Here is a 25513-nt window from a genome sequence, read left to right as displayed (position 1 = left end):
TTTTGCTAGAAACCTAGTAGCACTATCCTTTTAGCTAAAACCATCAGTTTCTCTCGTCCCTAGCAGGTGCCAGCCTCCAGTATACGAAGACTGTCTCCTCAGCTAGCTAGACTCAGTCCCACTGGATCACTGATGGAGAGCTGGCTGGGAGGGAGTAGGGATGTACAGAGATCAGGGAAGGCCTCACAGAGGAGATGGGCTCAAAGCCAGCTCTGCGGAGAACAGAGAGCAAGCAAGAGAACATATATGTGGGGGCCTGGGCTGTGTCTACATGTGAGACCAGAACACAGAGATGCAGACTGAGTTGGGCACATGAGTACCGCATGTGCCTGCAACAGTTTAAAGCCAGCCTGTAAGCTCTTGACCATAAGGTAGGTTTGAACCATAAGGTTGGCGGTTCAAGCTCACCAGTGGCTCCTTGGAAACCCTACACAGGGTTGCTATGAGGTGGAACCAACTCAACGGCACTTAACAACAACAACAACAACAACGATTCCATCCCGACAATAGTCATGTTCTCATGAGAGGCCATCTTCCATGGAAAGCATTCTGGGTACACTCAAAGCACCTGTTTCATTTTATGTTTATCACTGTCACTCCCCAGTATCCTCATTTTACATTTGAGGAACCTGGAACTGAGCACGGCAAAGGAGCTTTCCGGAGCTCCCTCACTCTGTAAGAGGTAGCAGCGCTGGGAAGCTCCCAAGGCCTCCTGGGCTTGACCCCACTCTGCTGACTGTCTCCTCAGTAAAATCAGATGCATGTGAAGAAAACATTACCCAATCCCCGACAAAGACATGAAAATACAGGTGTCTATTGGGCCAAGCCACTCAGGGAGCTGTGTGATGTGGGCCAAGTTGGGACTGGGAGGAACAGATAGGTTCGTGTCCTGCTGAAATGGGGAGGTGGTTGCTGCCAAGCTCCAGGACTGGCAGCAGGGGGCCAGGTGGCATGCTGGCTCACAGACTAAGTTTTCCAGTGAGTAGCTAGACATCTGTGGAAATTCTTGATTTCAAGCATTTACTCAGATGCAACATGTTTAAAAACATGGTATGAGCCACATAAATAGTCTTGCTTTGTTAAGGCAGAGCCTGTACCCCCTCCATGCTCCCACTCCCTCCCACCAGTGGCTGTTACCTTTTCTTCTGATCACCAGCGCCAGCTCCCTCGTGTGGGACTCCCGGCTGGCTTTGATGAACATCACCACTTGGTCATGGGTATGTTCTGAGATGTCCCGGCCATTGATCAGCACGATTTGATCCCCTTCGTTCAGCTTAGGAATGCAGGTGTCTGCCTGTGAGGAGGGCAAGGCAAGTGGCTTCGGTTACCATAACACAATTCTCGAGGGGAGCTGCTGCCAGGCTCCGGTCCGAGACACTTGAGACTGTGATCGAGTATGACTCTGTTCCCTGAGGTACACCTGTCATTATTTTTATACCCACTGCTATGCCAAGGTGGTAATTGGTTGTGGAACCTTGAAAAAAATGCTGCTTGGAATATAAATTATGAAACATTTCAAATAGTCAAAGCCACTTCTCTATGCCAGCCAACCTTCACCTATTACCATAATGACGATCATGATCCCATCTTTTGTTTTCTAGATGTGCTGTTAGAAAATGACTTCACAGTAAACGTGAGTCTTTATCTATCTTGTAAAGGAGAAAGGTTTTATATGCAAAAGCAGAACCTGTTAACGAAGGAAATGATAAGCTGAACTGTGTAGCTAAGAAAGCCTACTTAATTACTTCACAGAGGCCACAAACAGTAATAAAAATAAACTACACCTTCACACGCGGTATAGTCTTAGGAGGCACCCACTCCCACTGAGATGATTCCATCTCAAAATTCCTAACCCCTCTGAATCAAGCTCAAGCGTCCCAGAGGGTTTCTAAGGCTGTAATCTTTAAGAAAGTACACTGTCACATCTTTCACCCACAAAGTGGCTGGTGGATTCAATCCCTAACCTTTGGGTTAGCAGCTGACTGCTCAACCACTGTGCCACCAAGGCTCCTTATTAGACAGCACAGTGACTCTGTAAAGCTCTAATGCTTCATAAAAGCAAGTGACACTGAAACAGAAACCTAAAAGGGAAGCTAAACAGAGCTGAGGGTGGTGGAGGAGGTGGGACGGTGGGGAGGCGACAGACACAGTGTTCACATCCTATTCACAGTGGGAAAATGGGGCAAACTCTGTGCCTCGATTCCTTTCTCTTAAGAAGCACTTCTCAAATGTCAACGTCCATGTAAATCACGCAGGGATCTTAGTGGAATGCAGAGTCTAGCCCAGCAAGTCTGGGGTGGGCCCTAGAGTCTGTATTTCTAACAAGCATCCAGGTGAAGCTGAGCCCCAGCCAGTTCTGGCAAACACAGCTTCTGTGCTTTGTTCCATCTAGACACATGGATTTACACACACCCTTAGCTGTGGGCAGAAAAAGACACAGAGTGCAGAAGTCGACATCTGTTAGACTGAGGGGAAGAACACACAATGCTCAATAAGGCAGAACATGTCTACTTACAGGTGACTCTGGGTTTATCCTTGACACCACTAGAGGCATCTTCTGATCCACTCCTCCCTAGAAACATTTTATATTAATACAACACTTTAGTTTTAAAATTAATACAACCCTACCAAGAAGTACAGATTGTCAACAGAGTGGGTCTTCCCAGCACACAGGAGACCGCCAACCGACTTTGACTTGTTCTAATGACAGGGTTGGTACCCTTTCAGAATCATGGTACAAAATTCCCAAACCCCTCCAAATCAAGTGGCTAGCAGATGCCAGGCACTCAGTGGCCACTCAGGTTGAAGCACACAACAAACTCCCAGCTCTCTCTGAGGGCTTCAGTATGTGGTACCCTTTGAACTGACATTGGAAATTCTTCTAAAGATTGCTTCAGACCATAAAGACTCCCTATGAACACACACAGCATACCTTCAGGTTAAATCCAAATTTCCCATCTTCATCCGGTGTGATACGGATCAAGAGTAAGCAGCTGTCATCTTCATAATAATTCTGGAAAACATTGGAAAGTGGTCAGTTAAGCTACTCCTCTCTCCAGCTGTTGATGACACAATTTTGATCTTCCTTCAGTCAAAAGCTCTCAAGGCTTTGGAAGGTGCCTTGGCATGGAGAGCCTGTTGGGGGTCACTGTCCACTCACTTACCTTGTCAAAGTAATACTGGCTGGAGTCCTCAGTAGAGCCCCCTTTGGTCACCCGGCTGTAATCCTCCAAGAACTGCTGCTCAACGCCATCTGGTGAACAGGAGCCTGGAGCATTTGAAGACGGAGACACAGAACTGGATGACTTCTGGGTCAGGCAGCTTTGTGCAGGATTGTTTTCGGATATACTCCTTCGTCATGGGGAAGGAGGAGATATTTTAATAACCAGATTAATATTTCATAAGAACAAACATTACCAACTGTGGGCGTTTGGCATCTCAGGGTGTCTTAACAGCCCCCATATTTTAGAGAGCTCTAGAGGTCAACCCTAGGGTTCTGACATGCCACTGGTTACCCTTCCTATCATCTGGTCTTGACATCATGATTTTTGTTTTGGGGAAAGCTGGCAAGGGAGATGCAAGATGAGCTTACAGCTCTGCTTCCTTCCCTGCTGCTTAAGAAGGGTGGGAGGGGACTGTGTCCAGCTTCAGGTGATTTCATTACTGCACCAGGCTCTGCCAGGCAAGATCAGCCCCGATGCATGATGCTAGTCCTTCTGCAAACGTGTTCCTTCCTTCTCATTCCTGCAGCTCACTGTGCATCATAGGACTCTTGGCTACCTGCTCAGCCCCAGCCCCCACCCCCAATGGGACGGCTGTGTGTATTCTGAACAATTTATATTATTCCTAGTTTGTATTACTTGTCCATGCTGACATAATGGATTGCTTTTTTCCATCTAAAATACCCCCAGAGTCCTGGTGTGGTGCTGTGGGTTAATGAGCGGGACTGCAAGGTTGGTTTGAACTGCAAGGTTGGTGGTTCAAGCTCACCAGCTGCTCCGTGGAACCCCTAGGCAGGGTCACTATGGGTTGGAACTAACTCGACGGCAAACACTGCCACCACCAATACACCAACAAGCTGATTCTGACTCATGACGACCCCATGTTTATTGCAGTAGATCCATGCTCCATAGGGTTTTTAATGGCTGATGGTTTGAATGGGCTTCAGAAAGTTTGTGGAAGATGGAATTCAAAGACAATGACATTTTCCCACGTACTTTCTGAAGCCCCTTTGTAGGTCCCCAGGTCTTTCTTCCAAGGTTACTCTGAGTGGACTTGAATCTCCAATCTTTTAGTTAGCAGTCAAGTGTCTGTGCCACCCATGGATTCCCCATCGAATGCAAAAAATGTATGCTGTTGTCACTGTTAGATGTGGTCGAGTCCGTTCCGATGCACAGGGACCCTAAGTACAAGAGGGAAAGGCTGCAAGGTCCCACGCTGTCCTCACAATCACTGTTATGTCTGAGGCCTGTCTACATCTTTGAGCTGCACAGTCCAATATGAGAGTTACTAGTCACATGTGGGTAATTTTAAATCAATTTTGATTAGAAAGTTAGTTCCTCTGTCTTTTCAACCATACACGTTTCAAATGCTCAATATCCACATGTGGCTAGTGGTGCCTGTCCTGGACAATACAGACAGAACATTCACATCAGTACAGAAAGTTCCACTAGGCAACGCTGTCTTAGAGAATCATGGGTTAGCAGGACTAACAGTCTTCTGTGATCATCGGTCCAACTCCTTTTCACAGATGAAGACACTGTGGTTGAACTGCGTTTGCTCAAGCTCACATAGATTTCCCTTCATTCCGTGGGTAGACAGATGCCTAATGGCCACGTGCTTCTCTCCAGACCCCACCTCTAACCTCACAGGTATTAGCTATCTCAGGTGGCCTGGCAGTATACATGAAGTTCAGCTTTTTTGTACCCCTATCCTTCTTCCAGAGTCCTGGTATGGCACCGTGGGTTAATGCACCAGACTGTAAAACCTTTTGAACTGCAAGGTCGGTGGTTCAAGCTCACCAGCTGCTCCTCGGAAACTCTACATAGGGTCGCTATGTGTCAGAACTGACTCAATGGCACTTCACAACAACAACATCCTTCTTCTAGAGCCACAGGCTGAGAAAAAGATGTCTTTAAAAGCATACAGAATATGGGGTTCTCCCTATTCACTAGATCCTGCCACATTCTAACCTCAGACAAGGCTAAGTGATGGCAGGGGCCAGTGGGTGAAGACAGGCCAGCAAAACATAAATGGAACATGTTGCTACCACCGCTTAACTAGGAGCTGTGGACTGACAGTGACCCCAAGTGTGTCCAGTGGAACTGTGCTTCATAGGGTGTTCCAGGGCTGGGATGTCCGAAGTAGACTGCTAGACCTTTCTTCAGAGGTATTTCCAGGTGGACTCAAAAGTCCAGCCTTTGGGTTACTAGCTAAATACTTAGCCGTCTGTACCACCCAAGGACTCCAACCACTTCTGACTCAAGCTTTATTTCAAAGCCTGTTGACAGGGATTTTTCCACTACTGGTGCTTCCTTTTCCTAGAAAATTCAAATTAGCCTACTTCAAGTATAATGTAATAAATATATGATCTGCTGTATTATATTCATGCAGAAAGAGTCACAATTTCTATTTGACTTTTAAAAAATTCAACTACAGAAACATACCTATACACCAGAGAAGAGTTTGGCTTTAAGGTTTTAAAGTTGCTCGGGGCTGCATTGTCCAACATGGAGAAAAGGTGTGCTAGAGCCTCAGTGAGACTGAAGTTGTATACTAGTGGGTACCTTTCAGATAGAAAATTAGTAAGACTTCAATTTACTTTAAAGGAAACTAAAAAATACTCCTCCTAAGTAGGATGTTAATAAGGTTTCTTGTTTACAAGAGCACCACCTAGCGGCATAAAGGGACCTGAATCTTTAAGTTAAAGAAGTTGCAAATAGTACGTGCACTGTAGGAATGTTTGGAAGAATATAAAGGGTTAACTAAAGAGTAAGGTAATGAAGCAAAAGGCAACAGGCTAATTTTAATACAAATGTAGTATTAAAATAAGTTTTTAGAGTCTGTTTACATAATTATAAAACAAAATAAAACCATGCATGATTATCTTGAATTTGTAGATCTCATCATATGGGGTTTTAAAGTCTTTCTGTTTGTCAGTAAAATACTTAATGGTCTAAGATAACCCACAGTGTTAAAATTATTCAAGGCCATTATATGCCCAATATTATTTTCTAAGTAAAGACTGTTGGTCTTAAGTGCTATTGAGCCGGTTCTGACTCATAGCAACACTGTATAGGGTTTCTGAGTAGCAGCTAATGAGTTTGAACCGCTGACTTCGAGGTTCAAACCAACTTTTCAGTCGAGTGTTTATCATATAGAACCATACCAGGACTCCAGAAATCAAACAACATATTGTTATTGCTGTTAAGTGCCATCGAATTGGTTCTGACTCATAGCGACCCTGTGTAGGGATTTTCAACAAGCGGCTATAAGCTTGAACAACTGCCTATCTTATGGCTCAAACTGACCTTGTAGTCCAATGCATTAACTCACAGCGCCACACCAGGACTCCCAAGTAAAGATAGAAGGGTTAATTTTAGATAGTAATTTGTGAAAACAAATGGTGTTTTTTTGGTGGTCGATCAACCGTAGGCTGTAGGAACTCTCTGCTCAGCTTGAAAGCTGGACAGAAAGATGGTGAGGACATCAAAGAATGAAAAACAATGAGAAGATAATAGCAAAGACAGAAAGAGCGACGCTACTGCAATGACTTATGGGACAGATGATGGTAACGAAACAGAGGCAGTCCAGACAGGACAGTGGAAGGGTCAAATTCAAGAGAGGCTTAGGAGATAGAATTAACAAGATGCTAAATTAGATAAAGAGTACGAGGAAGAGAGGAATCAAGGATGACTGAAGTTTCTATTAAGAGTAAACTGGTGAGTATTCAAAGGCTGCACCCACTCATCAAGATGTGGAAGCCACAGATTAGACATGAGAGAGATGATGAGTTGAAATTGGGCTTCTTCTTGTTGTTGTTAAGTGCTGTCGAGTCGATTCCGACCCATAGCGACGTTGTATAGGGTTTCCGAGGAGCAGCTGGTGCGTTTGAACCACTGACCTTACAGTTCAAACGGCTTTGCAGTATGGTGCATTAACCCATAGTGCCACACCAGAAATTGGGCTAAGTAGGGTTTATTTGTGAGGAATTCACATTTGTAAGATATTCTTCTGCATGTGGGCCAAAACCAAGTAGGAAGACAGACAAGTTTCAGAGAAGTCAAACAAAAACACTCTTAATGAATTCTATCCCTGCTGCTGTCCACTGAGAGAGATACCCAAACGGTATACAAATCCTCTCCCTACAGTCAGCTCTGAGTGTCTTGAAGGATGAAACGTAGGATGAAAGTACACTCAGAAATAGTGACATAAGTAGGCGAAGACAGAAGAATGGCTGAAGGAATTGGAACTGTTTAATTTAAACTAGACCAAGTTGTCAGCAAGACTTGGAAACAAGTTGCATGTGTTGTTTCAACAGCTCGAAGCAGAGAGCTATGTATGGTAATGCTCATGCTGGCTCAGGGTCATCTGGAGATTTTCAGTTCAACTAGGGAAGAGCATTGGACAATTGGGCTGTTCAACAGAATGGGCCGCCATATTGAAAGGGAGCCCTTTGTCTTGGTTGATCAGATGATAAGACTGAAGGGGCTCTTCCACCGCCAATGTGGCTGAAGAAGCCCCCAAAGCTCCTTCCAATGAACAAAAGTTGAAGTAAAAAGTGACAGCTGCTCTAACTCTCATGGAACAAGACAGGTTCTAAATTAAGAGGCAAACACATGAATAACAAAGGAGCTAAGGATGACTTAGCTTACCCTGAAGCCTCACCAAAACGGCTTTAATTAAATTAAAAAAAAAAAAAATCACTTCCATATACAACCTTAATTGGTCCTAAAACTTGTTTTCCCCAGTTTCTCTGCTCTGGAAGTCAATTTTCTTTTTCTTTAAGTGATTTTTTTTCTCCTCCCTTTCCTGGCCTGGAGATGGTAGGGCTGTTTTGCTATGAAGAAAACTTATTTATCTGCAAAAATTTGTTTTTTCTTCTGAAGGAAGGGCAAAAAAAAACCTAACAAAATGGTTGACAGAAGCTTGGGAGTAACAAAAGAGCACCGCCTACTTCTGATACAAAGCAAACTGCCATGAATTCATAACTATAATCATAAACTTTGCTGTGCTGCTATAAATATGAAGCGAACCAGCAAGTGACTCATCCACTACGATCCTATTCAGAAAGTCTGAGCCGTGCCACTTTGGTTTATGATTTAGAGCCTTAACCGTGTTCTTTCTTTCTCCTTTTTAAGATGGGTACAGAACATTACACTTAATTCTTCTTTCTAAAAGGAAGGCTCCTCGCTGTCTCGATATTATTCATCTGATTTCTCTGACATAATACTTCTTTTTGCCTCTTCACACAAATTGCTGCATAAAACATGTCAAACATTTCTTAAACGTTGTACAAATATGCACTGAAGTACCCAACACAGTTTTCCCCACCTAATACAGACCAACTTTTCCTTCTTGCCTTGGGCAGTGGAGGGTCCCCAAACTCTCAGGAAGACCCACTGGAAGGAGGCCAGCAGGAAGAGGGGCCCCTTCTGGGCTGAAGTGTTCAGGAGGCCAGTTTCCCAGTAGGCCACCCCACTTGCAGAGCACAGCTGCATGCTCCTCCTGAGTTGATGCTGGAAGATGTCTTCTGTCAGTGCACCTGGCAAAGCCATGCTACGTCAGGCTGCCTGGGAACCACCATGGTTTGCTACTTTGAATAGTTGGCTGTAAAGTGAGTGCCCCAGGATAAGACATCTTACAAGGCCTCACAGAATAGTTTCAAAAAGAATCTGTATGCAATGCGGAGGAGTTATTAGGGCCACAAATGGCTTAAACAGAACCTGAAGAAGTCCATTTAAAATGTGACTTAATTTTAATGAATTTAAATTCAAATAGTCCCATGTGGTTAGAAGCTGCTTTATAGGATAGCGAAGGCCTGGAGGCTCTATAGTTCCATGCTGTGACTGCAAACCAGAGTGGGAAAATCAGATTGAGGAGAATCCTCAGTTCCATAAACCGGCTTCTTTGAGAAAGGGACATAGCAGTTACAAGGGCTGCTAATGTTCTATTTGCCCTGCTGACCTGGCAGCTCTCAGAAGGTAAAGCCTAATTTACTTCTGTGTTCCCCTCAATAACCAGCAAAGGGTCCTGCAGGGCACAGGAATGAATGTGTTCCTTTAAGACGCCCATATGACTGACTCACTGACTCACGGTGAGTCCATGTGTGTCAGAGTAGAGCTATGCTCCACAGGGTTCGTCAGTGGCTGAGTTTTTGAAAGCAGATCACCAGGCCTTTCTTCTGAAATCCTCAGTCATTTGGTTCACTGCTGAGCTCTTTCCCACGAGGGACTTCTGGATATCCATACATCACCAAAAAGGGATCATCTCTTCTCTACCTGGCACTGACTGTGGACCAAGTAGCTGAGGATACTGAGAAGCCATTCATCCACAGAAGAGCAGGAGACTGGGGGCTAAATGCCCACCCTGAAAGCAAGCAGATGATCCTAAGCGTACACACACTCAGTTCCCATTTGAGAAATGTTCTTCTAACGTGGAGATTCCAGAGCTAAGTCTAGACAATGCTGCTGTCCTACGGACTTTTTGCGATGAAGAAAATGTTCTGTATCTGTGCCACTCAATAGGGTAGCCACTAGCCACATGTGTCCATTGAGCACTTGAGATGAGGTCATTATGCTGAGGAACCGCACTTTGAAAAGTAATTTTGACAAATTAAAGTCTGCATAGCCACATGCGTCTAACGGTGACAGTGCAGGGAAGTCTGGTCTGGAGGTTCTGCAATTCCATGATGTGACTGCAGACCATACAGCAGGAAGGTGTGATGTAGGAGACACTGGTCTTTTCAGAGCCTGCAGCCCTCTTCTTTCACCAAAGTGACAGAGCCCCCATTGCACACTGAAATAGACTCTAGTCATACACTCCTGCCTTGTGCTTCTAGACTTGCTTGTGGTCTGCAAAGACTCAGTGTCACACAAAGGGACACACCTTCCTCCCACTGTAGCCTCAACTGGGCAGCAGGCTGCCAGCTGGAGCAAGGGAGAGTGTCATCCCAGTTCAGGAGGTCACAAGGCAATAATGAGTAGAGGGATTATTTGACCAGAGGTGTTAAGAACATAGATAAACTAGAAACCATGTTTGCTATGGTCAGGGACCTCATGGAGATGATGACATTATGGGAGGGGAGTGAGATCTGCAATTCACCTGTGAATGCCTCCTGGGTGATCAGGATGCAGTTACAGCTTTACACCTGGAGTGCTAAGACACTTACAGATTCATTAAAGTTCTTTCTTGCTAATCCTTTGTTGTTAGAAAGGCATTATGTTTCTGTATTTTGGGCCAGGTACGGGATTTAATGGAATGGGCACACAATGAATACTATCAGTTTTATCCTTTCCTATCATATTTGACTTACAATGTCATTTTATTTATGATCTATGCCTTGTCTACCTCCAATAATGATTTGTGATGGTTCTACCCAAAAGGTTTAGAACTGTGGATTCATAAGAGAAAAAAGCACGGACTCACGTAATAAAGACAAGGAAAGAAGAGAAAGAACCTGGGCTAAGGAAATTGAATGTTAGTGTGCATATATAACACGGAGCTCTGAACTCCCTGGCAATCAAGGCACAAAGGGAACTGGTGGATTAGGCATATCTAACAGAATAATAAAAGCACTCAAGATACTATGTTAGGAGGGATATAGTGTTCCTGGTCTTGAGACGTGAGGAGAATTTGCTACATTAAAAAAAGGGGAGTGGGGACATGAAAGAACAGAGTGTAAACTGTCCTTGACAAATCTCTAACAAAGACAATCAGAGATGTTTTACACATGCTTTCTCTTCATATTAATCGTTACTGCAGAACAAATGCCTAGAGGGCATACTGGGATTCCAGGAAGGCTTTGCATGAAGAGATAGAAATGAGCATACTTCACAGACCTTCAGATCTCATGCAGAGGTAAAACTTGGAGACTCCAGAGAAATAATACTGTCAACTTGGTCCTAGAGCTTAGGTCTCTCAAATACAGAAAGATTTCAACTGGGCTTTGCTTTCAGACTGGAGAGGAGACCATTCAAAATTGCTAACAAGAAGGTCGAGTCTTTTCTGTAACTAAAAAGCAGTGTTAAGATCCGGACACCAGGCACACAGCTATGTTTTTAGGGGGAAGTAGAGAGTCTGACTTCATTCTAAACCTGGTGGAGAGCTACTCAGGGGAGCAAGCTGCAGGCCCCGGCCCATGATTCCTCCCAGTAAAATCAACAACCAAATAAGCAGATACAATGGAAGAAAATAGCACAAGCTTCTTACTCTCGGTGTGGGCTTCGGTTCTGTGAAACCTCAGAATCACTGTCTTTTGGAGACAGGGAGCCCTTGTATGTATAAAAGACATCTTCAGTCTCTGTAATGTACGTCATTTCATTCGCAAGGTTGTCTGCGGAAGAGTGCCGTGGCTTTCGGATTTCGTGCCGGAGCCGAGGGCTTCGCCTGGGTGGTGGGAGAGGGCGAATGTAAATTATTAAAAGCAAATGCCATTTTAAACTTTTTGGACACCTGTGATCTAACTTTGTGCCCTGAATGTTCTGGGAATGACCTGACTGTTGCAATCAGAAGTCAAGAGCTGGTAAGTTATAACAGCAAGAATGATCAGCTACGTGGTGTGGTCCCCAGAACACCAGTCTGTCACTACAGCTTTACAATTTGGCAGGGCTGCATTGGCTTCTGCCTCTTGGCAAGCAGATGTTCGTTGATTTAGAGTGAGTTATTCTTCCAGGAAAACCCAAGGTCTCAAAGATGGGCCATCTTGACTGCTCATCAGACAGTTTTTCTGATTCACTCAAACAGTGTAAATAAAGGTTTAGGTACCGCAGTATGTTTTGGTAAAACAATTCTTATTTCAAGCACATCTCTTCATGTGAACTTCACCTGAACCAAGGGAAAAGGTTTGCTTTCTTTTAAATAACCCACTGTCAGAGAGTCGACACTGACGCATAGCAACCCTACAGAACAGAGCAGCACTGACTCAAAGGGTTTCCAAGGCTGTCATCGTTACCGAAGCAGATGGCCTCATCTTCCTCCTGTGGAGGGGCTCGTAGGTTCAAATCACTGACCTTTCAGCTAGCAGCTGAGCACTTAACCACTGTATCCCCAGGGCTCCTTTTCTTTTAAATCTACACCTTAAAACGTGGAGTTAGTTCCTCCAATGACAGCAGGAGCCATGTGGCCTTAGACTTAGCATGCCACCTCTCTGGGTCTAAGCTGTACCTATCTGCTCCTGAAAATTAAGCAATACTCTTGAGACACCTGGGGCAGTACCTGAGTATTGGCTTCTCCCATGGGTGAACCAGGCTGCTGAACTTTCTAAGTTCTCCTTCTTTTCCTATTTTCCCTTTCTCTGTTATCTCCTTGGGAGGGTCGGGCCTCTGCTATTCACATTCCCCTCGGGCCCAGGTAGTCAATATGCTGCACCTGAAGCAGATGTAGAAAGCCTTGTGGCTCTCAGGAAAGGGCTATAAATAACCTAAAAGGACTCCAGGGTCTGAGCATGGTCACCACCTCCCTCCACTGCCCTCCTGGCTGCAGTCCTGGGTCTGTGATTTTGGGTTCCTGGTACTGCTGTTCAAGATACTTCCAGATCAATTAAGCTACTATGTTATAGCACACATTTCACCTCTTTAGAACAAAGTGCCTAAACCTTGGGAACCAAGAAACATGCTTATTTGGTCTCATCATGACTTTAAGCACTATAAATACCATCATCATCCCAGCCAGGAACATTTGAACCCAGTGAGGAACCCCGAACTAGTGACCCTGCGCTCTTCTTCTCACCTGCCTCTACCTCTTTCCCTTGGTCACAGCAGACACCTGCAGGCCCACCCTGTATGTAGTGGAACAACCAGAAAGCCATGCTTTTATTGCAGCATAGGACTGGGCAAGGTCTCCTATTTGGTTTCCCTTTCTCTCAAGGCTAGGTCTGTTTGGAGGCAGCATTCACAGAAATGGCCTGATGTCTTTGGGAACACGATAATAAATAATATTAATCATAATTCCACCTGATGCTTTTTTATAAGCTCACAAAACACTTGCACATTACGACTTCATTTGTGGTGATTTTATAATCCTTTAATGGATGGGGAAATGGAGACCAAGGTATGTAGTAAACAAACTTGTTAGTTAATACAAGAGTCGAAACCAGAATCTGGGTATTTCAGCTGCAATCTAGTGCCCTGCCTCCTTTGCCTACCTGCTACTTCCTTCCTTCTAGCTGGGTCCACAGATGCTGCTGCTGTGGGTCACACATCTATATATCAGTTCTATCAGGGCCAAAGTTAGTCATTTTCCTCAAAGGTTGTTTGTATCATGCTAATAGGAACATGGAGTCCTGGTATGGTGCTGTGGGTTAATGCGCCATACTGCAAGGCCGTTTGAACTGCAAGGTCGGTGGTATCAGATCACCAGCTGCTCCTTGGAAATCCTACACAGGGTCGCTATGGGTCAGAATTGACTCGGCAGCACTTAACAACAACAACAATAGGAACATGAAATTAATTACAGCTGCCCCTGCTGCTATATCACAGGACTTCTCAGAGACTTATATGCTAATATGCACTGCTATTCCACGAGGGGCACTTCATCATGCTGCAAGTTTCCAATCTATTTCATCAAGTAACTACAGTTAAAAAAAAAAAAAAAAAAAAGCATGTCGAAGCATTACCACACCAAGGAAAAATGGCCTAGCTAGACTTCATGAAATTAGCTCCTTCTGCAACAGCCAAAAATACAAATACAAAATCAGATTGCTGACCACCTGCTATCTATAAAGTAGAATCTATGATGTTGTCTTTTTATTTTCAAAGGTGATCAAGTGTTTACCAGTGAGCATACAAGCAGTGGAGGACATACCAGTTGGGAGTAATCGGAGGGGATCGAGAAGGCAGACTCTTGGTTTCTAAATGTTCCACCGATAAAGATCTCCACATGGCTGGGTTCCACACCATCCCTCCAATCACCTTTTTGCAATACTGGTTATTGAGAGACCTGAAAAACCAGATGCAGGTTCACTTCCTACACAGACATGCTCAATAAGAAAGAAACTGGGCATATGTGAGGCAGAGTCCACACACCCTCCTTCCCTGACCCACACCCGCTATAGTCCATGATATCACTAGCCAAAGTTAAAAGGAGAGAAAATATGTGAGTCAAGAGCAATTCCTTTGTGTCCTGTCTTTAATCTATGACATTTCTTCTCTTCTGGTGAAAATACTTTTTCATCCTTTCTACTGCAAGCAATAACGCCTAACTGGATTAGAAGGCATTTTGGAATTGCATACGATTACAGTACCAGCAGTTGCAGGAAAGTCTCACTTTATGCACACCGGCAGGAGCAGATCACTGCCAGCCTCCTAAGTGACCTGTCACCCTAGCCTGTAGACGCTGTCACCACACAGCAACGGGGATCGAAAATGTGCTTAGAAATGATAGTTCCTTTTGAATTTTATTTATATCTAGAGAATTCAAATGTTAGCTAGCTAGAAGACTCAGAGAATGAATTATTTGAGGGAATGGCATTTGAAGCCATTTTTAAGCTTTAAACTATGTTCTCGTGACTTATTAAAATATTCTGCACATTTCCTCATGGCCTAAAACCAACCAAATAAAAACAGCACACAAAGCACCAAAAATAACACAACACACTATCTAGATCATCAACATACTAATTTACAGTAAGAAATGCTGGCACTCCCCCATTAGGATGCATCACTAAGATTTCCATCAGAAATCAACGAAAATCACCACACCTGTTATTCTAGAGGTGCTTCCGATTCATGGTGACCCCAGGTTTTACAGAGCCAAAGTGCTTCATAAAATTTTCTTGGCTGTCATCTACAGAAGCATACTGCCACATCATTCTTCTGCAGTGTGGGTAGGTGGGTTTGAACCACCAACCTTTGGGTTAGCAGTCACCCAGGGACCACATTATCGTTAATTAAAAGCATAGGATTAGAACAAGGAGAGCAAGCTGGATGATTCAAAGACTTAATGTAGCAATGCCTCAAAATACATGTTGGCTTATTGATTGGCACTCCTTGAAAAAAAAGTCCCACAGTCATATTGTTGTTGTTAACGGTTCCAATTCATCATGACCCTGGTGAGCCTGAACCACCAACCTCGCAGTTCAAACCGACCTTGCAATCCAGTGCATTAACCCACAGCACCACACCAAGACTCCATAGTCATATTATGTTTCAAAAGTAGACAGTCTTTTGCGTAGATCTCTCAGCGGATCCAATAGACAAACATGTGTATGTGTCTCTAGGGCTTGGGTAAATCACTCAAATTCTCTAAGCCTCAGTTTCCTCATCTGGAAAAAGGAGACTCAAGAGGAGGGCAAGCAGTTCTTGCCCTGCAGCTGGTACCATCTTCACATCCCATGCGACTCACTGCAGATTAAAGATGGCTGCAAACTCTTTGACTCTTGAACCTATGGCTGTCTTAGCCAATACAGTAGCTGGACCAGTTCTGGATCAGTTCTATGCTAAGCCTGAGACTCTTAAAGTCCTGCTGGAGTTCTACATGGAGAGGCCCTGAGACTACAAGGGAAGATAAAAGGAACTGGTGAGCCCAGTCTTCCAACCAGTTAGTTCATCAAGGCACCAGGTAGGTGCGAGAAGTCACCTGGATCCTCCACACCAGCACAGCCACCACAGCCAAACACTACCAGGAAAGATCCACATCACAGGGAGAAGAATCATCATGCCTCACCCTTCCTGATTTCTGATCACAAAGTCTTGAGATATAATAGGATGGTGGTTGTTCTAAGCCCCTGAAATTGGCATTGTATATTACATAGGAGGAGGTAACCAGAATACCTCCCCCTTCTGAGTTGGCTGCATCTCACAAATGAGGAAACTGAAGCCAGGGACTAGGCCTAAGGTGACACCAGTAGAATCTGAGCCCAGGCTGCTCAGCAGCAGAGTCACAGCCTTTAGCTGGCTGACTAGGCCACCTCTCACATGAATGGAAGGATTAGACCCAACTTGATTGCAATGCATTACTCCAATACACTATTTCTCACGACTCGGTCAAGACTTGAGCTATTGAATGTATACAGATACTTGCTGGTGTTGTTGTTAAGTGCTGTCAAGTTAGTTCTGACTCATAGCAACCCTGTATAGGGTTTCTGAGGAGCTGCTGGTGAGTCTGAACCATTGCCCTTGTGGTTCAGTGTTTATCCTACAGCACCAAATCAGAACTCCAAATACTAGACGGTAGTATAAGAGCTAAAAACTTAAAAAATATATTTGTTTTTGGCTTATCAGATGCTGAGAGAGGGTATCTAGTGCCATAAATATTACCACTGACAGTAACAGCAATTTACTCCTTATGGAATCCATCTCTCACATGATTATCAATTTAACAGGCAAATCATCGAACAGTCTGATGTAGCTCCACATGTAAACAGTGGCTTGTATAGCAGCATCCGTTATTAACAGCTACATCAACAAAAACAAACAAAACCAGAGCCTACAAAAGACATCTTAAAAAAACTAATAAATGATTTTATAAGTCGTAAAGAATAATTTGATAAACAATTCCTGCTATAGCTTATGTTAACTTAGAAAACAGTTTTACAATAAATAAACCAAAATATGAAGCATGCCCCAAATGGTTCATTCATTTAGAGAATAAATTTTAATTTAAATGAAACTTAAAACTATATATATATTGACTTTTTTTTCATATTTTACTGCGGCTGCTGAGTGTCATCAAGTCAGTTCTGACTCATAATGACCCTGTACACGGTTTATAAGTCTTTAATCTTTATGGGAGCAGAAAGCCTCATCTTTCTCCCCCAGAACAGCTGGTAGATTCAAACTGCTGACCTTGCGGTTAGCAGCCCAATGCACTCACTATGCCAGTGGGGCTCCTTCCTACCTTACTAATCATTGGATACTTTGAACACCACTGATGTAAGAACTATTTTAAGAATTAATCAGGAGTATGCTTGGCACAAAGTAAACACTCAAATTGTCTGCTGAGATTATTACAACTATTATTTTATCATTATGATAGGCAACATATCTTAAAGTCATTTGACTTTGTTGTTGTCACTGAGTCAATTTAGACTCAGGGTGACCCATGAGACAGAGTAGAATTGCCTCAGAGGTTTTCTTGACTGTAATCTTTATGAAGTAGACCTCCATGTCTTTTTCCTGTAGAGCCACTGGGTGGATTTGAACTGACAACCTTTTGGTCAGCAGGTGAGTGTGTAACTGTTTCCTACCAGGGTTCCTTGTTTGGCTTTACAGACCTTTATTTTCGTGGCACATCTTATACTGTTAACATCCTGTGAAACACCCTCTGGAAGAAGCTGGCTAAGTGGCATGGGTCTGGAAAGCCCAGTGTGCTTCACACACAGTGTTGCTGGGAGTTACTGTCACACACTTCCTTGATTGTGACATGGTACGCAGCAGCGGTAATGCTCTGCTCCTCTGTCTACATCCCAGACTACTGTGGATAATGTTCCTAGAGCATACTCACTTTTTGGGGTTCCTAGAGCCCAGAGTCCAGTATTGAGACAGAACATTCTTTTCCTGAGGTAGTAGCTTCTTTGCCTGAAAGAATGTATGGTGCTCAACACAGGACTTCCATAGGTTTTTGCAAGATCTGTAATTTAGCATGTTGAAGGAAACAATATGTTCCCTGGATTCAGTCTGTGAAGAAAAGCACAGTATTCATTTCACCTGTGAAGGCGTAGGGACAAGGTTCTGCAAGCACTTTCTACCCAGATTAGTGATCAACAGAAAGAAAATGGATTTCGAAATAACTCAAGCTACAAACCAACTTTTTAAAGAACATTTAAGAGTACGATTTGTAAGTCATCATTATTGCTGGATGCCACTGTGTCAATTCCAAGCCCTAGTGACCCCATGTGACGGACTAGAACTTCCCCATAGTATTTTCTTGGCTGCAACCTTTACAGAAGCAGATCTCCAGGTCCTTCTACGGCCAAGCCACCAAGTAGGCTTGAATTGCCAACCTTTTGGATAGCAGTCAGACCACCACTGCATCACCATGGCTCCTTTAACCATCATTGTGGGTGTGATCCTACAAAGGACTCGGATCTATTTTTATATCATCTGTGGTCCTACATGCACACTTTTATTTCAAGTTTGCTTACATCCCTGGGTTGGATATATCTGGAACAACCAGATAAGGGACTAAGATTCTTTTCAGATTTGTTGTTGTTGTTAAGTGCCATTGAGTCAGTTCCGACCCATAGCAACCCTGTATAGGGTTTCCGAGGAGCCGCTGTTGAGCTTGAACCACTGACCTTGCAGTTCAAACAGCTTTGCAGTCTGGCACATTAACCCACAGCGCCATTTAGTTCTGGGTAAATCTCTCTTGAAGATCTGATCTTTCTTGTATGATACAACAAGGACTGCATAACCCTTTGAATTTCTCCATTTGCCTTCCACAAATCAGAGTAGAATTCATTGCTCACATCTAATAATCACTTTAATGACTTTGCTTTGCAAACTCAAGTTTCCTGTTTTCATGCTAAATTACTATCTTGCGTATTTCTGTCCCACCTCAAATCTTACATTAGGTGTCAGGAGACCCAGGTTCTAATCCTAGTTTGATTGCAGCTTCAATGTTCTGATTTCTAAGAGCTCATTTCTATGTTGAGTAATTTTAAGTAATATTATATTTTTTAAAAACCTGGGAAATGAACGTAGTGACAGTAAGCAAAGATAGAAAGAAAAGTAGGCAGCATAAGAGACGGGGTGTGGTAGGAGGGACGAACAGGAGTCTTTGTTATTGTTGCTGTGTGCCCTTCTGACTCATAAGGACCCTGTAACATGGTCTCCTAGGAGAGGCTGGTGGATTTGAACTGCAGACCTTGTGGTTAGCAGTCCCGCACTGATCCTACAAGCACCATACTAGAGATCCCGGATTCTTAATGAAGTGGGTTCAAATCCAGCTTCCCATTCATTAGCTGTGGGAGCCCATGTACTCATGCATCTCACTCTGACTCCTCCACGTACACAACTAAATGGAGCCACCTAGAGGCTGGACTCCTCTTATAAATGTGAAGGCATGAGGGAAGGGACTGCCCTTGTACACAGTTACTGCTACTCTGACTGGTTCTCTGACCAGTGCTATTTTATTTCATCTGCATGATTCCTCAGAGGTGGCCACTATTGCATTGTTTAGAATTGAGGAAACTTGGACTAGGTGAGGTTAAATGGAAACTATAAGCAGAAGATTTGGGTTCTAAATGCCCTGCCTTTGGCTCCAAAGTCAGTTTATTTTCCTTAACTGGCAGGAGAATGAACTATCTAGAGAACTCTGGACTCCAAAGCCCATTTTCCTTCTCCTGTACCATGCTTTCTTTCCCTACTAACCAGCTGTCATCAAGTCAACTCCAGACCATGGCAACCCCATGTCTGTCAGAGTAGAACTATTTTCCACAGGGTTTTGAATGGCTGGTTTTCAGAAGTAGACCATCTGGTCTTTCTTCCACGGAGTCTCTAGGTAGACCTGAACCTCTGACCTTTCAGTTAGCAGCCTAACGTGTTGACTGTAACACTCAGGGAGTCTTTCTTCTCTAAAGAGCTAAGAGCTGAGGTGACTGAAAAGATAAGAAACACAGCAAGTGCAGATTAACTCACCTGTTTTTGTCGCTGATGTATAAAGAACTTTTTCCTTTTGAAAGAAATTTTTAGAATGTTCACCCTATAAAACGAAAACAAAAACACAACAAAACAGAACACATCAGTGATCAGCCAGGTTGTTGCTATGACTTCTCAATGTGTGGCCTAGCCACCGCCAATCCTGAGGAGTGGGGACTCTCAGCTTCCTAGTCTTGACTGCAGAGTAGGAATGAAGGATAGTGGCCCCATACCCTCATCCAAATACCAAGTAGCTGAATGAAGCTCAGTATCGCATATGGGCCAGTGGATTATGATTTAACTTTGAAATAGCAAAAAACATGAGCCACACACTCTGTACACTGCAAGTTGCTTTTGTGACGATGGGATGCTCAGTGAGCTGGCGTGTACCTGGACAGACAGCTGAGGGCAGGCAACATGTCGCAACTCCATTATTTAATAGCCAGCATTGGCATAATAATTGAATAACATTGTTAAGTGTTGTTGAGTCAGTTCTGACTCTTAGTGACCCTGTATAGGGTTTCCAAGGAGCAGCTGGTGGATCTGAACTGCCAACCTTATGGTTCGAAGTCCAGTGCTGATTCTACAGTGCCACACTATTAATTGAACGTTTTTTTATATACTAATCTTCCTACTGAGAACTTCAATAGCATCCTTTCAAGTAAGCCTTGCAACAGTTCGGAAAAGTATGAGGGTAAGTCAAAAAGCATTGCTGCAAAATGTTTTCTTTAGTTGTTAAGTGTTGTTGAAAGTTGGTTTGGACGCATAATAGACTCATAATAATGATCCTGAGTAGCAGCTTGTGGGTTTGAACTACTGACCTTGCAGTTAGCAGTGTAGTGTTTATCCAACAGTGCCACACAAAAAAATCACAGAAACCTTTACTAAACAAATGCAAAGCTATTGTTTCTCGATAGAGACTCCATCTAGGTCTATGTATTTCTGAAGATGGCATTTCCAGCTAAATCTTCTTCCTCAAAGAACTCTGCACTCTTTGATCTAAACCACATCAAAGTGGCAGCGGTTTTGACTTCCTCAAGGGACTCAGTCATGTTCTTTTGGAATGTTGAGTTTGGGGAATTCTGAAGGGGCACAATAAGAGCTGTAGAGTGAAAGGGTATAAGGTTTGACAACAGAATTGAATTCTCATATAACAGCTCTTGATACTAATCTTGATGAGCCCGTGCACTCTCATTGTAGAAAATATTTTCTTATTCCAATGTTCCTGGCCTTTTCCCTGCCAATGCAGGTTTCCATTTTCTTAAAACTTCTTCCTATTGAGCCCTTGTGATCATCCTGTGCCTTCTGAGACAATCTATCATGATTATATCCCTTTGGAATTCTCAGAAACAGCTGTCATGACCTTCTGAGCTGATCTCTTAGCTTTGAATTTAACTGGCCTAGCAGATGCTCTCAGAAGTCACTATTTTGATAGGACTTTGCTTTGAAGGGCACCCTAAGGAAATGAAGACAAGGGTATTACTAAGAGAACTTGTCTGTATAGCACTGTGGGTTAATACACTGGTCTGCAAGGTAGGTTTGAACTACAAGGTTGGTGGTTCAAGCTCACCAGTCACTCCTTGGAAGCCCTTTACAGGGTTGCTATGTATTGAAACTGACTAGATGGTATGTAACAACAACATCACTGATTGCAGAGATATGTTAAAACCCATTTTGTTTGGAATAAACCCTTGTGTGTATGAACTGGAACCCTAGTAGCAATATGTTTTTACTTACCCTTGTATGTAACATCATAAACAGTTCTCGATGAAGAGACTGGGGTTACAAGATATCTCGTAAGTACTCAACACTATCCAACCAGAAACCCTTGGAGCCAGGATCTGAGCTCAGGTCTTGCTTGTTCATATGAAGTTGTCGGGTAGTGGGAATAACATTTCTTTTAAGTCGCCTAGTGAGGATTCAAATGGATTGAGCATGGAAATTCCCTTGTACTGTGTTGGACAGATAGTGGGTGCCCAATGCCCATTTCCAACAATTAAAATTGATTCAAGGGTTAACTTTTAAAATTAATTCATTTGCTTTATTATATCAAACTACACTGTAGCCCAGACTCCTGGTGTGGTGCTACAGAACTAGCAGTGGACTACAAACCACAAGGTGGACAGTTCAAATCCACCAACTGCTCCTTGGAAACTCCATACAGGGTCGCTTATGAGTCAGAACTGACTAGATCAGCATGTAACAACAACAACCACAACAAAAACTATACGGTAGCCCATACAAAGGAGGCACATTTCCACACTGGAGTCGGAGTCTCTATTTCTGAAATACGTTTGAGGAAATAAAGGAATTCTACCATGCTCTAGGAGACCTGGTGTGGCACTGTGGGTTAATGCGCCAGATTGTAAAGCCGTTTGAATTGCAAGGTCAGCAGTTCAAGCTCATCAGCTACTCCTTGGAAACCCTATACAGGGTCGCTATGGATTGGAATTGACTCAACGGCACCTTAACAACAACAATCATGCTCTAGAATTATATGAAGACCTTGGTAGAGCATTCCAAAACAGAGAGGTCAAAGTGTTTAATTACAGATGTAATACCTCTTTAAGTCAACGACAAGCCTATATTAAATATTAAATAATGCATTAATAAGCTATGTTATCATAACATTTACATTAAACAATGCACTGGCAGACGTACAGTTTGACAAGTGACTTTTATGGATGACCAAGAGTTCACTGTTTAGGTACTCTCGCTAGTGTGGGAGACACATTGCCCTGCCTGCAGACATGGAGTATGTCGGCCTTGTGACTCAGGATCATGACTAGTAGCATCTTGGGGTGTACAGACAGATTGTGAGAAAGCCGGCTTCTCCAAAGGGCAGGTACAGGCACTCCTGATTTGCAGAATAAATTGGGAGAACCCAACAGGTTTTGAGGTCTCACCCTTGCTTTGCAGGGCCTATGCGGATCTGTGGACCCGTCACCACACCTGTTTCACAAACAAGGGGGCCTCCAGTCGGACTTTCTTTAGTTCAGAATATTCAAGCTCAGTGCTCCCTCCCTTCCCATGTCACCCAATTTCTTTTACTCTTTGCTTGAGCAAAGCTGATGAAGTGCAGGAAAGAAGTATGTTGTTCCCTGGCCTGAAGCCCTACAGCAGTTCCCTACTACCGCTTATTCATTCATCAAAAAAAAAAAAAAAAAAAAAAGACACTGAGTGTCTAAAATGTATAAGCAACGTGCCAAGCCCTAGAAACACAGAATGAATAGGACATGCAGTCACTACATCAAGCTCATAATCTATCAAGGGAGCACATACAAAGTAAATGATTAGGGAAAGAATGGAATCATCATCACTGTGATCACTCCATGTAGGAAATTTAGTGTCTCATAAGTGCCCTCAAAGGAGCTTTGGTAGCATAGTGGTTAAGAGTTGGGCTGCTAACCTTTAGGTCAGCAGTTGGAAACTACCAGCTTTTCCGTGGGACAAAGATAAGGCTTTGAGAAAAGATTGAAGTTGTCAAGGACTTCATTCTTCTTGGTTCAACTATCAACACTCATGGAAGCAGCAGTCAAGAAATCAAATGACGTATTGTGTTAGGTAAATCTGCTGCACAAGACCTTTTTAAAGTGTTGAAGAACAAAGACGTCAGCTTGAGGACTAAGGTGCACCTGACCCAAGCCATGGTATTTTCAATAACCTCATATGCATGCGAAAGCTGGGCAGTGAATAAAGAAGACCGTAGAAGAATTGATGCTTTTGAGTTATGGTGTTGGAGGAGAATATTGAAAGTGCCATGAGCTGCCAACAGAACCAACAGATCTGTGTTGGAAGAAGTGCAGCCAGAGTGCTCCTTGGAGACCAGGATGGCCAAACTTCGTCTCTCATACTTCAGACATATTGTCAGGAGGGACCAGACACTGGAGAAGAATATCATGTTTGGTAAGGTGGAGGGTCAGAGAAAAAGAGGAAGACCCCAAGCGAGATGGATTGGCCAAGTGGCAGCATCAATGGGCTCAAGCGTGGAAACAACAGTGAGGTTGGCCCAGGATAGGGCAGTGTTTATTTCGTTCTGCTGTGCTTAAGGTCGCTATGAGTCGGTACCGACTTGATGGCACCTAACAGCAACAAGGATTTACAGCCTCAGAAACCATATGCAGGGTCGCTACAACTCCACAGCCCACCACACTACCAAGTGCCCTCAGGATAAAATCTAAGCTCTGACAGCACCTGAAGTCCTGTCATTCCCACTCCACCACCACCACGCCCACCCACCCACCTTCTACTTTACTGACTCCGCTGTGGTCTTTTTTCCTCTGAATTTCATGCTGGTCACTCTGTCTAGAATTTCCTCCCTGGGACTAAAGCCTAGAGGGTCTTCAGATGTGGTTTAGAATTTACCTCCACCTCCGTGAGTCTGGGGTCTTGCCTCATGGTCCCTTCTCTGAGATGTGTCCCTTTAAACACACTTATGGCCCTGGAGTCCGAGTCCTCATGTGGCACTGTAGGATAAGCACTAAACTACTAAACAAAAAGTTGGCAGTTCAAACTACTAGCCGCTCCTCAGACACCCTATACTTAGAGTTAAGATGAGTCAGAACTGACTCTACAGTGCCTAGAAACAAGATGGCCCTGGAGTCACCGACTACTGGCTTTGTGTGTTAAGTATTGGGCTGCTAACTGCAGGAGTGTTGGTTCACACCCAGCAGCAACTTTGAACTTTGAGGGAGAGAGACAAGGCAGTCTGCTACTCAGAAATCATAAGCAACAGTTCTATGCTGTTCTATAGGCTGGCTTTATGAGCTAGAATCAACTCCATGGCAGTGCATTTGGTTTTTTGGTTTTTTGCCCTAATCACTTCTGTTGTTGTGTTGTTGTTAAGTGCCGTTGAGTCAGTTCCAACTCATAGTGACCCTGTGTAGAGTTTCCAAGGGGCAGCCAGTGAATTTGGACCACCAACCTTGTGGTTCAAATCGACCTGGTGGTCCAGTGCTTTATCCCACAGTGTCATACCAGAACTGCTAATTACTTCTAAGTGGTGTCTTACAAAAAGAGCAGAATGGATACGCTGGTGGTGTTAAGTGCCTTTGAGTCGGATCCGACCCATAGTGACCCTGTATAGGTTTTCCAAGAAGCAGCTTGTGAGCTTGAATTAGAGAGGAAATGAAAATGCCAAGGAACTCCTGGGACTATTGGCAAGGATGGTCTCTCCCCTAGAACTAATGGCCTCCTTAATCAGGCTACTAGCCTGCAAAAATGTAAGGCTGCCCTTTAAAGCTTTATTGACTATGTAAAGGTTTTTGATTGTCTGGATTATGACAAGCTATGGACAACAATGTGAAGTATAAGTATTCTGGAACACTTAATTGTGCTCATGAGGAATCTGTACCTGGACCAAGAAGCAGTTGTTTGAACAGAACATGGGAACACTGAATGGTTTCAAATTAGAAAAGGTGTGCGACAAGGTTGTATTCTTTCACCATACATATTCAACCTGTATGCTGAGCAAATAATCTGAGAAGCTGGGTAATATGAAGAAAAACGTGGCATCAGGATTGGAGGAAGACTCGTTAACAACCTGCGATATGCAGATGATACAACCTTGCTTGCTGAAAGTAAAGAGGACTTAAAACATTTACTGATGAAGATCAAAGACCACAGCCTTCGGTATGGATCACATCTCAATGTAAAGAAAACAAAAATACTCACCATTGGACCAATAAACAACATTCTTATCAACGAAGAAGAGATTG

General features: G+C 43.6%; 1 protein-coding gene across 2 annotated transcripts in view; it reads right to left on the bottom strand.

The window, feature by feature from the left end:
* PTPN3 (protein tyrosine phosphatase, non-receptor type 3) overlaps positions 1–25513 on the bottom strand; it is an 86191-nt gene that overhangs the window by 30134 nt on the left and 30544 nt on the right. The window contains exons 10-17 of one of the 2 annotated variants that reach the window (XM_006864684.1): positions 19797–19860; positions 17662–17834; positions 14023–14157; positions 11431–11607; positions 3165–3351; positions 2933–3013; positions 2516–2572; positions 1138–1294 (exon numbers count right to left, since the gene is read on the bottom strand). In XM_006864684.1, the coding sequence (XP_006864746.1) occupies positions 1138–1294; positions 2516–2572; positions 2933–3013; positions 3165–3351; positions 11431–11607; positions 14023–14157; positions 17662–17834; positions 19797–19860 (1031 nt within the window). The remainder of the gene's footprint in view (positions 1–1137; positions 1295–2515; positions 2573–2932; positions 3014–3164; positions 3352–11430; positions 11608–14022; positions 14158–17661; positions 17835–19796; positions 19861–25513) is intronic. The other variant, XM_006864685.1, reaches the window with a different exon arrangement.

The sequence above is a fragment of the Chrysochloris asiatica genome, unplaced genomic scaffold (genome assembly GCF_000296735.1).
Source record: "Chrysochloris asiatica unplaced genomic scaffold, ChrAsi1.0 scaffold00069, whole genome shotgun sequence".
NCBI classification, from domain to species: Eukaryota; Metazoa; Chordata; class Mammalia; order Afrosoricida; family Chrysochloridae; genus Chrysochloris; species Chrysochloris asiatica.
The sequence above is the reverse complement of the archived record's forward strand: the minus strand, read 5'-3'. Positions and strand labels throughout refer to the sequence as shown.